The following is a 14,690-nucleotide window of genomic DNA, read 5'->3' as shown; positions in this document are numbered from 1 at the left end:
AGACGCCGCGAAGCCCTTCCCGCGCTTTTCCTGCCGGCGTGTGAGGAAGCGGCTTGAGGCGCCGACGGCGCAGCCATGGGCCACCTGGAGCTGTTGCTCGTGGAGAACTTTAAGTCGTGGCGGGGCCGCCAAGTCATCGGCCCTTTCAGGAGGTTCACCTGCATCATTGGCCCCAATGGCTCCGGTAACTGGGACCCCGAACGCCTCTGCCCGCCCGGCTCGTCCAGGCCGCATTTTGCCACAGGGGACGTGAGGGAGGCCTCGCGTGCGGGGCTGAGGCGGTTGCTGCCCGCGGGCCTCCGGCAGCCCCACTCCCACCCCACGGCCCCGACCCGCCCTCCGCCGCCGGACCTGGCCCCTCCCCCTCTCCTCGGGACCCGACCCTCAGCCTCGGCCCTCGCCGCCGGCTGCCCAGGCTCGTCCTCCGGCCCCCGGCCCTCTGCCCCCAGCCCCCGCCCTCCGCAGCCCGCACCCCAGACCCTGACCCCCTCCCCCCGACCCTCGGCACCTGGAGCCCGACTCTCCACCCTCTGCCCGCGCCGCCGGCTGCCCGTGCTCGTTCTCCGCTGCCCAGAGCCCGCCCCCCGTCCTCCGCCCCCCGTCCGCAGCCCTTTACCGCCTCACCGTCCCCCTCGGCCCCCCGGCCCTCATCCCCGCCGCCGGGTGCCTACCCTTGTCCTCTGCCCAGCCCGCAGGCGCCCACCTTCGCCCACTGACCCTCGGCCTCCAGCCTGGCCCCCGGCCTTCCAGGGCCCAGACCGAGACCCCGACCCTCGGCCTCCGCCCCAGCCCTCCGGCGCCCGGCGCTGCCGCCACGTGCCTCCCCTCCCCCTCCGCCGCCGGCCCCTCACCTTCAGCTGCCCGGCCCCCGGCCCTCTGGCGCCTGGGCCCTGACCTTGGCCCCCGCCCCCCTGTACTCAGCCCTCCACCGCCAGGTGCCCACCTTGCCCTCTGCTCTGGGCCGCGACCCTCCACCTCCACGCCCAACCCCAGGTTTGACCAGGGCCCTCCCCCCCTTTGCTCTCGGGCTCCCAGTGCTTTGGGAGTTTCTTCTCCAGCCCTGAGCCCTAGTCACCTCTTGTCGTGAGCATGGTTGACATAATTATAAAGCCGGTTCAGGAGCCCAAACTCAGTGACAGTTCACCGCGGGTTTAACTTGGCTGCTTACACTAGCGAAGCCCAAGACTAGTCACAAAAAACAAGACAGAACCGCAGGTAGGAAGTTGACCTGCCCACCCTGGAGTGAGTCTGTGAGTCCCGGTTGAGGAAGGCCTCAGTCAGGGTCGGTGCTGGGCACTTACTGCTTACGTTCAAGCGGTGAAGGATCTCGGTTCCTTTGGAAGGTCCGTCGGGCGGGGCCTTCCCCCTCTGCCTTTTTGAGGTGGTCAGAGGGGCCAGTGTCTGCGGAGTCTGACACTGCTGCACAAATCCTCTTTTTAAAGGGATTTAATCAGTCTTAGGCCTTTGCAACCTCCTTTGTTCCTGCTGGTCGTCAGTTCTGAGTGTGTCCTGAGCTGGTGCTGGTCCAGGTGACATCTGGTCTTAGCTGCAGTGCTCTTACCTGCTACCTCATTGCCTGACACAGGCCCCTGCTTGACAGGGGTGACTCCGTCTTGCTGCGCCTTTCCTCTCCACCCCCTTCCTGTTCTCATCCAAAGATTAAGGGAGAGAGAGCTGAAGGAAATAATTGGTTTTAAGGAGCCTTAACTGTTTGGATTCAAGGAACCTTCTACACAGGAATTTTGTAATAATAACGGCATTCGTGGAGCTTTTACCAAGTTACTGGCATCCCTATTTCAGTGCTCATAAGTGGGTGTTATCCCATTTTGTAGTATAGGCAACTGAGGTTCATAGGGGTCAGATGACTCTCCAAGGTCACCCAGGAAGGGCAGAGCCTGGACTTGAGTTCAGGCCTGGCCAGGCTCCCTACCGCACTGTGGTAAGATCCATAGATGTAATGACCCCAGCAGGTGGAGGGCCTAAAATGATAGTTACTTGGAGATTTTTCCTAACTCAAATCTTTGTGCCGCTCTCAGGCCAGATTGATTCTGTTGTCAAAAAGACATTGAAAAAAGTAAGGGTAAGTATACAATGAGTATATCCACTCATTTATCAGGTTAGTAGGCCCACCATCAGTTGATTTTCACTTTTTAACTGGTGATTATGTGAAGAGTTGCTCAATTATATTTTGTACTTCCAACAGTGTAATATTTTGAATGAGTATTTGGGTAAAGTCTTATACTGCAGTCAGCCTAAATTACTTGCTCACTGCCGTTCAAGATCCGGATAAAGTGGTGTTTTGACCTTTTTTAAACTAGTGCCAAACGTAAGTTTCAAAATAATCTTATTTCTTTTCTTAATTCAACAATACATATCGTGATTAACAATATATCTTAAGGTTATCGTGGAAATGCCTTTACAACTTCCTCTTGTCCCACATGCCCTGGAAGCCCCATTCCCCTCCTGAGAATCACTGGTAACCCAGAGACTTTACTTAGAACCATACAAAGCCAGTCATGGATTATTTCAGCATTACCTTTAATATCATCTCTCCACAACAATTTCTGGTTTACTTACTGCTGAATTTTGCATGGGCTATTCACATTCTCCTTCTATACGATGGCCAAAACTCAGTATAATACTAATCCATGACTAATTTAATGGGTGATATTCATTTATATTCATTTGAATACTTGTTCATAAATCACCTTTTTAAAAATCTTACAGAATTACCCATTTAGGTAGATTTTATTAAACCAACTGATAATTTTCTGTTATACTCACTCTCTTAAACTTCAATTTAGCTAGTTGTCATTCTTTTTGTAATAATTTCTTATTGCTACCACCTGTCAAAAGTTGACATGTTCTCGTTTGTTTTTAGTAAATCTAATGTTGGTTTTTTTGTAGGTAGTGGGAAAATTTCATCTTTAATCTTAACCTTGATGTTTTCCACTCAAATTTAGCAAATAGTTTTTGTGTATATATAGTATTAGAAGCAGAAGAAGATACGTATAATAAGACAGCTTCTGCTCCCGAGGCATTGGGAGTATAAGAAAATGACACACTTATTGAAATAGAAGTCCCGATAACACTGTTTATGGAACTTTAAGCAAGGAAAATTCTAGATCTGATTTAGGGAGGTATGGACAGGAAGAGGTAAAGATAAGGAAAAGTTTTCTAAAGGACTTACCATTTGAGCTGGCCCAAAGAGTAAAGAATATTTTTCTAGAGATTTGTGAGTCTATTTGTGGGACAGTTAATAGCCCAAATTGTCAAGAATGTAGTGCATGTGTAGGGGAGCAGCGGTGTATAATGTTGGAATCCTAGGGTAAGTACTTGCCAGGGTGATATATTTAACTTTATGGAAGAAATAGACTTTGAAGCAGGGACTATTTAGCAGGGAAGTTCCATAAGTGTGCCTGAGTCTAAGGCTATCCTCTCCACTTGTGATTTACATCCTGCTCCCTCCTCAGTTCTTTGCTTCTGTGATTATCATTCTCTTTTGGATTGTATCTTCCTCCCTTACTGGATAATTTTCATTAGCAATAATACATGCCTTATTAACACTCTTATGACATAGAGGATGGATAGTTATATGAAAAGAAAGTATAGTACAATGTTAATTGTAGAATTTAGTGGTAAATATATGGGTGTTTACTATGAAATTCTTTCAACTTTCTTATGTGTTTGAAAATTTTATAATGAAATGCTTGGGGAAAAGCCCTTGAACTTCACTGTCTTTTTAGGCTGTTGCCCCATTTTATCAGTACAAAAAAACTCTGAACCATCCTCAGTGCTCTTGATTCAGTTTTCAGTCCCAAGCTCCACTGAAATAACACTTACCTAGGTCACCTTTGACCTACATCTTGTAAGAGTCAATGGCCAATTTCCTTTCTCATCCTGTTTGACTTATCAGTGCTATTTCATTCGTTTAAAAATAATGGAATGCCTAGTATGTGCCATGCACTGTTCTCATCAGTAAACAGATAAAAATCCCTTCCCATATAGAACTTACGTTCAAGTGCACAGAGACAGACAGCAAAATATGAGAAGTATATAGAATATTAAAGTGTTAAGTATTAAGAAGAAAAATAGAAACGGGAGGGGAATCAGAAATGCTGGGGTTGTTTTTAAAGAAGTTGGTCAAGGGAAGCTGTTGCTGTCTAGGTTGCATGGCAGGTCACATTTCATCTCTCCCTTGAGCCTCTTTGCTCTTCTGACTTTGTATCCAACTAGGTTTTCTCCTGTTTCACTGGCAAGCCTTCAGTTATTGGCTGCTTCTCCCCTGGGTCTCTTAAGCACTGGAGTCCTCCCACCCCCTGGAAATATATTCTCTGTCTGTGTCTACCCTATGTTCTTTTCCCAGGTGATCTTATTCAGTCCCATAGCTTCAAATACCATCCTTATGCTGCTGACTTTCAAAATTATATATCTAGGGCTATAATATTCAGCATTTTTTTTTGGCTATTTATAGTAGACATGTGAAATAATCAGCGGTGCCTGGCTGGCTCTGTTGAGTTCAGGCCCCATTTTGGGCATAGAGATTACTTAAAAATAAAATCTTAAAAAAAATACTATAATCAGAAAGAATAGTAAATTTCCTCTCCCCTACTTCGCCCAAACTTGTTTCTTCCAAGGTCTTACCTACTCAGTAAGGGGCACCATTTACTCATTCATTCAGACCAGATACCTAGAGTAATTCTTTATTCCTCCTTCTACACCCCACATCCCTCATCTAATCTTCTGTAAATCCTAATAACTCTACGTCTGAAATACATCCTGAATCCAGTTGTTTCTTGCCACTTTTCACTGCTATCACTCAGTCAAAGCTGCTAGAGCTCTCATTTGGACTATTGCTATGACTTCCTAACATGTCCCTCGGCTTGCTTTCTTGTCTCTTTGCAATTCATTCTCACAGCATCAGATTGAGCAGTTAAAAAAACAAACTAAAAAAGTAAATCTATAAATCTGAGCACTGCCCAGCTTAAAACTCTCCAGTGGCTTTCCCCTACCTACACTTGGAATAAAATCCAGTATTTCTTACCATGATCCACAGAACCCTTTATAATCTGGCCCCTGTGTATTTCTCTTCTCTAATATTCTCTTCCCCCATATTTACTATGCTCTAGTCAGAAATGCTTTTTTTTTTTTTTTGCCTTCCTTACATAGACCAATCTTATTTCTGTTTCACAGTCTTAGCATTTGCTGTTCCTTGGACTTCAGATTGCTTTTCTCCCAGAGTTCCAAGTTCCGTATGGCTGCCAACTAAATGAATTCTCCTTCATCCTTATAAATTCTCCCTGTCACACCCAGAACATTACCAATCTGAGCCAATTCTACCACCTTAATAATCTTGTCCTCTTCCCTCTATTCCCACTACTATCACAGTTTCAGGCTCTCATCATTTCTTCCTTGGATTAATGTAGTAATCTTTTAGCTGAGTTCCCAACCTTTGGTCTTACCCTACTTTAATCCATGTGCCACACTGTTATCTCAGTAATCTTCATCTGTTCCCACAAGAAAAAAGATCCATTTTATTTCTTTTTTTTTTTAAGATTTTATTTATTTATTTATTTATTTATTTATTTATTTATTTATTTGAGAGAGAAAGAGCATGAGAGGGGGGAGGGTCAGAGGGAGAAGCAGACTCCCTGCTGAGCAGGGAGCCCGATGTGGGACTTGATCCCGGGACTCCAGGATCATGACCTGAGACGAAGGCAGTCGTCCAACCAACTGAGCCACGCAGGTGCCCCCATTTTATTTCTTGATAGATGAGGAAAAAGCATTTGAAAAAATTCAATACCTAAAAGGTTGATGGGTTCAAATTAAACATTTTTGATTAGACTCCATCATAGGTGATGTTGTATACTTCACACTGTATTACATCACATAATATCTATTTGTTTTACCACTAGTGGTGCTAAGATTGACCCCTGGATTAGGGTGGTGACAGTGATAACTCCGCTGTACAATTAGTTTTTCCGTTCTAACTAGTCTAGTGTCCTAGTGTTACTAGTGTTACTTTGACATTAGACAAATGTTCCTTATCCACCATTTACCCAAATGTTTTTTTAAATTTTATTAAGTTTTCAACTTTAATTCCAATATAGTTAACATACAGTGTTATATTAGTTTCAGGTATACAATATAGTGATTCAACAATTCTATACATTACTCAGTGCTCAGCATGATAAGTGTACTCTTTAATCCCCATCGTCTCTTTCACCCTTCCCCCCACCACCTTCCGTCTGGTGACCATCAGTTTGTTCTCTATACTTAAGTATCTGTTTCTTTTTCTTTTTCTTTTTTTGATCTGTTTCTTGATTTGCCTCTCTCTTTTTTCCCTTTTGTTTTGTTTCTTAAATTCCACATGAGTGAAATCATGGTATTTTTCTTTCTCTGACTGAATGACTTCGCTTAGCATTATATTCTCTAGCTCCATCCATGATGTTGCAAATGGCAAGATTTTTAATGACTAATACTGCACTGTATATACATACCCCATCTTCTTTATCCATTCATCAGTTGATGGACACTTAGGCTGCTTCCGTATCTTTGCTATTGTAAATAATGCTGCTATAAACTTCGGGGTACCTGTATCCTTTTGAATTAGTGTTTTTGTATTCTTTGGGTAAATACCCAGTAGTGTGATTACTGGATCACAGGCTAGTTCTATTTTTAACTTTTTGAGGAACCTCCATACTGTTTTCCACAGTGGCTGCACCAGTTTGCATTCCCACCAACGGTGCACGAGGGTTCCTTTTTCTCCACATCCTCACCAACACTTGTTATTTCTTGTGTTTTTGATCTTAGCCGTTGTGGCAGGTGTGAGGTGATAGCTCATTATAGTTTTGTTTTGCATTTCCCTGATGATGAGTGATGTGGAGCATCTTTTCATGTGTCTGTTGGCCATCTGTGTGTCTTCTTTGGAGAAATATCTGTTCATGTTGTCTGCCCATTTTTTAATTGGATTATTTGCTTTTTGGGTGTTGAGTTCTATAACTTCTTTATTTTAGAAACTAATCCTTTATTGCATATGTCATTTGCAAATATCTTCTATTCAGTAGGTTGTCTTTTAGTTTTGTTGATTATTTTCTTTGCCATGCAGAAGCTTTTTATTTTGATGTAGTCCCAGTGGTTTATTTTTGCTTTTATTTCCCTTGCTTCAGGGAACCTATCTAGAAAAATATTGTTACAGCCAATGTCAAAGAAATTAGTGCATTTGCTATCCAAAATTTTTTTTTTTTAAGATTTTATTTATTTGTTTGACAGAGAGAGACACAGCGAGAGAAGGGAACACAAGCAGGGGCAGCGAGAGAGGGAACACAAGCAGGGGCAGCAGGAGAGGGAGAAACAGGCTTCCCGCGGAGCAGAGAGCCTGATGTGGGGCTCGATCCCAGGACCCCAGGATCATGACCTGAGCCGAAGGCAGTCGCTTAATCATTGAGCCACCCAGGCGCCCCTAAATGACCATTTCTTAATTAACTTTCAGTATCCCTTTTTGCAAATGCAAGCAAATATATATGTATTGTTATTTCTAGCCCCTCAGTTCTTTATGCCAAAGTTTATATTTAGCTTTTTACAATATATGCTGTTACAAACTCTTTTTTTCACTTATTACATCCTCTTCTGTCATCTTTCTGCTGTGTAATTCTCCATTGGGTGGCTGTTACACAGTTATTTCAAGTATTCCTTTAATTTCTAGACACTTGAGTTGTTTCTGATCTTTTTCTGTTAGAAAAAACCTATAATGAATTGCATAACTATGTATTTTCCATTGTATAGTTGTACACATATATCAGGGAGGTAGATTTCTGGAAGTGGAATTGCTGGCTCAAAAGATGAATGGATTTAGATAAAGGGTTAGTATCCAAAATATATAAAGAAGTTATAGAACTCAACACCCAAAAAGCAAATAATCCAATTAAAAAATGGGCAGACAACATGAACAAATATTTCTCCAAAGAAGACACACAGATGGCCAACAGACACATGAAAAGATGCTCCACATCACTCATCATCAGGGAAATGCAAATCAAAACTATAATGAGCTATCACCTCACACCTGCCACAATGGCTAAGATCAAAAACACAAGAAATAACAAGTGTTGGTGAGGATGTGGAGAAAAAGGAACGCTCGTGCACCGTTGGTGGGAATGCAAACTGGTGCAGCCACTGTGGAAAACAGTATGGAGGTTCCTCAAAAAGTTAAAAATAGAACTAGCCTGTGATCCAGTAATCACACTACTGGGTATTTACCCAAAGAATACAAAAACACTAATTCAAAAGGATACAGGAACTTCCTCTGCCTTTCCCTCCCCTCTTGCCCTTCCCCCCACTCCTGCATGTTCTCTCTCTCTCAAATAAATAAATAAAAATCTTAAAAAAATAAAAATAAAAGGCTCAGGCCTGCTGTATAACTTTTCTGTACCACCAATTCCTACCAATCGTAAATATTCTAGCAACCTTATTGTCTGTGGGAATATCTTGGATATAGTTAGCCATTTCTAAAAGTATGTGATAGTTAATATTCATAAAATGAGAATAACTGAAATTCAGAGATGAAGAGGGTTGGGGTTTAGATCCCCTTATTTAGATCCTTAAATTTAGGCCACTTAATACTCTACCCTAGCTGCATAGAAGAAACCAGTGATCTACATAAAATTGTTCAGGCACATGCATCTTAAATATAGACGAGGCAGTACTATTGAAACGTGTATTGGCTATATTTCACTTCCATTGGTGGCCTGGTTTATTTGACTCTGGGTAAGGTTTTTTATTATTAAGAAGGAATAACTTTTTCCTCTCTCTTTTCTTTCCCAGGAAAATCTAATATAATGGATGCACTTAGTTTTGTAATGGGAGAGAAAACAGCTAATTTAAGAGTGAAAAATATTCAAGAACTCATTCATGGAGCACATATTGGAAGACCTGTCTCTTCTTTTGCAAGTGTGAAAATTGTGTATGTGGAGGAAAGTGGAGAAGAGAAAACATTTACAAGGATTATCCGAGGTATTTTTTTTGGTAGATAATTGCTTATGAGTCATTTGATTTTTCAAAAGTTAAATCAGATCATCTGTTTTTTTCTTTTTTTGAAGGGTGTGATTTGTTATTCCACTAGCATAGTAAACTAGTGATTTGGGGTTTTTTCCCCGTCTTAGATGGCAAATCTCAGAAGCAAGTAATAGAACCTGTTTGATCCTCCACTAAGAGTCTTCTTTAAGCAGATGGATTTGTTCACATTTCCCTGCTGTCAAATAGCATTTTTCTACCTGGTTATTAGGTTAAAATGAAGGAGGTTCTCTTGGTATGTGTATCTAGTTTTCTTAGTGATGAGCTGATTATATGTATATTTTTGGTTTGTATTGAAAGTTTTTCTACCACCAAATAGCAACTTGAGTGAAATATTTGAATTTTATTTTGTAATTATTCAGTAAACAGGGATTTCATGAATAAACCCATTTCCTGAATAAGCAAGATTGAGAGTTGTTTACGTGTATCTTTTCTATATGCTCAGAGTTTATAGAGCCTCCATAAAATAGGCATGTCTTGGTTTTGTTTTTTTGTTTTTGGTATTTCATTCTGGTACACTAGAACATGGTCTTAATGTTCTAATGTATAAATACTGTCTTATTAACTTTTCCCAGATTCAGTCACTGATAATTCTGGAAATACTTATACCTTAGTGTGTAACTTAAGTATTTCACCACATTACCACATAGATGCCTTTATTGGTGAGTTTTCTCACTTCCTTTGGGTTTTTATTAAGAAGTCTCTGTTACAGTAAAGATTCCCTAGCGCACTCTATTTATCTAATAAATCATCATAATTTATGTTTTCCCATCTTTATTGAGGTATAATTGACAGGTAAAAATTGCATGTATCTAGGGGCTCCTGACTGGCCTAGTCAGAAGAGCATGTGACTCTTGATCTTGGGGTCATGGGTTTGAGCCCCACCTTGGGCCTAGAACTTACTTTGAAAAAAAAAAGAAAGAAAGAAAGAAAGAAAGAAATGCTAATTAAAAAATTGCATGTATTTAAGGTATACATCTATGTTTTAATATACATTGTGAAGTAACCACCACAATCAAGCTAATTAAATGTGTATCACCTTACATGGTTACTGTTTTCTTTGCATGTGCATGTGTGTGTATTTTTGTGGTGAGAATACCTAAGATCTACCCTCATCGCAAATTTGAAGTATATAATACAGTATTGTTAACAGTAGTCACATTGCTATACATTAGATCTCCAGAACATACCATCTTGTGTAACAGAAACTTAGTAACCCTTGACCAACATCTCCCCGTTTTTTTCTCCTCCTGGTCTCTGGCATCCACCATTCTATTCTCTGCTTCTCTGAGTTTAACTATTTTAGATTCCACATATATGTCAGATCATGCAGTATTTCTGGACTCTCTGTTCTGTTCCATTGGTCTCTATGTTTTTATGCCAGTGCCATACTGTTTTGATTACTGTGACTTTGTAACATATATTCAAATCAGAAGTGTGGTGCCTCAGTTTTGTTCTTGTTCCCAGCCCATCTGTCTTTGTTTGTGCTGCTATAACAAATAGCTTATAAACAATAAAAATTTATTTCTCACTGTCCTGGAGGCAGGAAGTCCAAGATCAGGTCGCCAGTATGGTCTGATGAGGGGCTGTCTTCTGGGTTGCAGACATCTCATTATGTTCTCACATTGGTGGAAGGAACTAGGGAGCTCTGTGGGGTCTCTTTGGTAAACCCATTAATCCCATCCCTGAGGGTACCACAGTCACAACTTAATCACCTCCCAAAGGCCCCATCTCCTAATACCATCACTTTTGGGGGTTCGGATTTCTACATATGAATTTAGAAGGGACACAAACATTCAGACCATAACATCATCCTATTTAAAATTGTAATGCCTGTTCCCCATACACAGAGACTTCCATATCCCTTTCCCAGCTCTTTTTTCTCCTTAGCACTTAACATTTTCTCATGTGATATTTATTGTAGTTACATATCTCATTTTTGTCTGTCTGCATCATGGGGTATAAACTTGAGATCCACACTTTCGTCCATTTTGTTCACTGCTGTAGAATACTCCTTGCCATATTTGTTGACTAATTATATGCATTTATTAGTAACGTGTATGTTATTGCATAACTAACCATTTCAATAAGAAAAATAATTTTACTAAACTTTGAAAGGTTGTTGTTACAGGTCTGGTATTTATACTTCCAATAATAGTTTTTATTCTTTTATTTTAGGGGGATGCTCAGAATTTCATGTTAATGATAATCCGGTGAGTCGTTCTGTGTACATAGCTGAGTTGGAAAAGATAGGCATAATAATCAAAGCACGGAACTGTCTAGTGTTTCAGGTAAGGAGCTGTACTAGTTTATTTCGTTCATGATTTTAAAAATATATCCATATATTTTATATGTTGATGTGCTTTACTGTTTTTAAAAGGGAACTGTAGAATCGATTTCAATGAAAAAACCCAAAGAAAGAACCCAGTTTTTTGAGGAAATCAGCACTTCAGGAGAGCTTATAGGAGAATATGAGGAAAAGAAAAGAAAGTTACAGAAAGCTGAAGAGGATGCACAGTTTAATTTTAATAAGAAAAAAAATGTAGCCTCAGAACGCAAACACGCAAAATTAGAGAAAGAAGAGGTAAGGTTGTGATGGTGGAACCAGTAAGTTTTGGATACAAAGACTTTCTGTCTGTTAGCATTGCTAGGTATTGGCTTGGGATTACTAACAAGTTTTAAAAATAATGTAAGACAAAGAAAGCCCACTATTCATTTAAAATAAACTTTTTGATGTAGTTTCTACTGTTTTTTTTTATTGTTTTGTTTTTTCCTTAATAGGCAGTACAACCTCAACCACAAAAATGTCTGATTTTACTGACTAAAAAGCTTGAGGGGTTTATATCTTATATGACAGAGGCTTTCAACTTTTGGATCTTGTCCCCTTACTTTCTTAAAAATTTATAAGGTCCCCGAAGAGTTTGTGTTAATGTGGGTCATATCTACCAATATTTATTATATTTGAAATTAAAACTGAGAAATTTTAAGAATATATTTTAACTGTCAATATTAAATTATGATAGTAAACATTATACATTGACATAAATGACATTTTTATGAAAAATAACTGCATTTTCTAAAACTAATTAGAAAGGTGACATTGTTTCACATATTTATAATATCCTTAATATATGACTTAATAGAAGAATCTCCTATCTACTTCTGTATCAAACCTTATTTATGTTAAAGCCTAGCAGCTTTACCCACCATTGGTGCAGGTGTCAACACAATGAAAAAAACCAATGAGGTCTTAATGTTATTATGAAAAGAGTTTTGACCTCAGGAGCTCCCTAAAAGGGTACTGGGAACCTCTAAGAAGCCATAGACACACTTTACAAATACTGTTCTGTGGTATTTCTTGGTGCCCTTCACAATGCCTAGTATAGTGCCTTATTTATGGTTGATAATTTTTTGCACTTAGAGTGATCTTTGTCAAATGCACATCAGATTCTGTCTTTCTCTTGCATAAAACCTCTATCAGTGCAGTGCTTCTGTCTAGTCTGCCTCCCCAGCCTACTTACATGGCCCCTTGCCCACCTCTCAAGTTTTAGTTTCCTCTACTCTCCCACCCACTGACCTTTACTGTTCATTGAACATAATGTGCTCACTTGGAGCTCAGAGCTTTGGCTGTTGCCCCTGCCTAGATAGCTGTGTGCCTGACGTTTGCATGGCCAGTACTCTCTCATTCAAGTTGTCATTGAAAAGATACTGTCTCAGGCAGGCATTTGTTATCCATACCCCAATCTAAGTTGGTACCCCCTCCCTGGTACTATTGCATTACCCTATTGTTTCTTTTGTAACATATATTGCTGTATGAAATTATCTTGTTTATCATGTTTGCTTGTTTACTCTCTGATTCCCCCTCCCCCACCATTAGAACAACTAGCTTAAGTGCTGATGTGAGCAGGGAGTGTTTCCATCTTCTTCTCTACTACATTCCCAGCAACAAGGGTCAGGCACATAGTAGGCAATCATTAATATTTGAAGAATTAACTGAAAGGTGGATGTGTTTCTCATTGTGATGTTTCTCTGTTTCTTCATATTTTTACATGTGTGCGTATATCCTTGGTTTTGTTAGTGGAGGGGGCGGTGTCAGTGAAAGACTATGATATTCATAACATACTGAAACCGTGTATAGACATGTAGAGTTGCAGAACTTTAAACTTTATGAGGACAGTTAGAATCATTGAATTTCCTATTTTTTACAATGTCATGGCAAATGGCTGTTTACCTATTACTTGGAATACATCGTTGATTAGGAGCTTTCCCTTCAAAGCAGCCCTTTATTCCTTTATTAATAGTACAAATGCTAAGGAAATTCTTCCATTTTACATATATTTTAGAATTGTAATATTCCTGTTAACAGAAAAATTATATCTTATAGCAGGAATTTTACCTGGAATCCTTGAATTTATCATGATCTCAGGGTCAAGAGATTGAGCCCCTCCGCAGACTTACATTCAGCAGGGAATCTGCTTCTCTCCCTCTCCCTCTGCCCCTTCCTCAGCTTGCATGCATGTGGGTGCACACATGCATGTGCTCTCTCTCTCTCAAATAAATATCTTTAAAAAAATAAAAATAAAGTTGCTAGGGACCTTACAAGTCATAGAGCTTCCTTCAGTTTACATATTAGGAAGCTGATGTCAGAAATATTAATGGACTTGCCATACTCTGAGGTCAAGACAGAAATGGGACAAAGACCAGGTTAGCAGGTGCCACTTCATTGTTCTTACCACTGAGTATATGAAAATAAAATCATATACTAGTTTACTGGTTTATTATAAAACTGTATCCAGAAACCTCCAAATAATGCTACTTTTGACAAGAATACTATTTCTTAATTACATAAGTAATTTATTTCACAAATTTAATAACTTGTGAATAATAAATAATAGATAATAAATAATTTAATTCCTTAGAGATCATTTTTTGGTACTATTGTTGAGTTTATGAAAAGTCACCTTAAGTATACTCCCTTTTAAGTGTTGTTGAATTGTACTGTTTTATAGGCAGAACGTTACCAGAGTCTCCTTGAAGAACTGAAAATGAACAAGATACAATTACAGCTTTTCCAACTATATCATAATGAGAGGAAAATTAATTTCCTGAACACTGAGTTAGAACGTGTGAGTAGGGACTTGAGTGTCACAAAAGAGTCTCTTTCTCGTCATGAAAACATAGTGAAAGCCAAGAAGAAAGAACATGGAATGCTAACCAGACAACTACAACAAACAGAAAAAGAATTAAAGTGAGTTTTTTAAAATAGTTATTAACAGCTGGATTTTATGTATATTGGTAGAAAAAATAAAAATATAAGTGACACTTTGAAAGTTGATTTTTTTTAAAAACTTTTTACTTTGAAATACTTTTAGATACACAGAAAAATTACAAAGATAATAAGAGTTCCCTATTCTCTACACTCAATTTCTCCTACTTTTCACAATAATATGATACATTTGTCAGAATTCATGAACCAGTGTTGAGACACTACTATTAACTAAAGTCCATACTTTACTCATGTTTTCTGATTTTTCCCCAGTGTCCCGTTTCCGATCAAGCATACCACATTACATTTAGTCATCGTGTCTCCTTAAGCTCCTCTTGGCTATGACAGTTTC

At 39.7% G+C, this 14,690-nt stretch overlaps 1 protein-coding gene across 2 annotated transcripts in view; it reads left to right on the top strand.

Annotated features, from left to right (window-relative positions):
* The first annotated feature begins 75 nt into the window (after positions 1 to 75).
* The window catches only part of SMC1B (structural maintenance of chromosomes 1B), a 67,021-nt gene continuing 52,406 nt past the window's right edge, over positions 76 to 14,690 (top strand). For both annotated transcript variants that reach the window (XM_078076728.1, XM_036120571.2), the window contains exons 1-5: positions 76 to 184; positions 8,824 to 9,012; positions 11,251 to 11,363; positions 11,453 to 11,656; positions 14,082 to 14,320. In XM_078076728.1, coding sequence (XP_077932854.1) covers positions 76 to 184; positions 8,824 to 9,012; positions 11,251 to 11,363; positions 11,453 to 11,656; positions 14,082 to 14,320 — 854 coding nt within the window. The remainder of the gene's footprint in view (positions 185 to 8,823; positions 9,013 to 11,250; positions 11,364 to 11,452; positions 11,657 to 14,081; positions 14,321 to 14,690) is intronic.

This window comes from Halichoerus grypus, chromosome 6 (assembly GCF_964656455.1).
Source record: "Halichoerus grypus chromosome 6, mHalGry1.hap1.1, whole genome shotgun sequence".
Taxonomy (NCBI): domain Eukaryota; kingdom Metazoa; phylum Chordata; class Mammalia; order Carnivora; family Phocidae; genus Halichoerus; species Halichoerus grypus.
The sequence above is the reverse complement of the archived record's forward strand: the minus strand, read 5'-3'. Positions and strand labels throughout refer to the sequence as shown.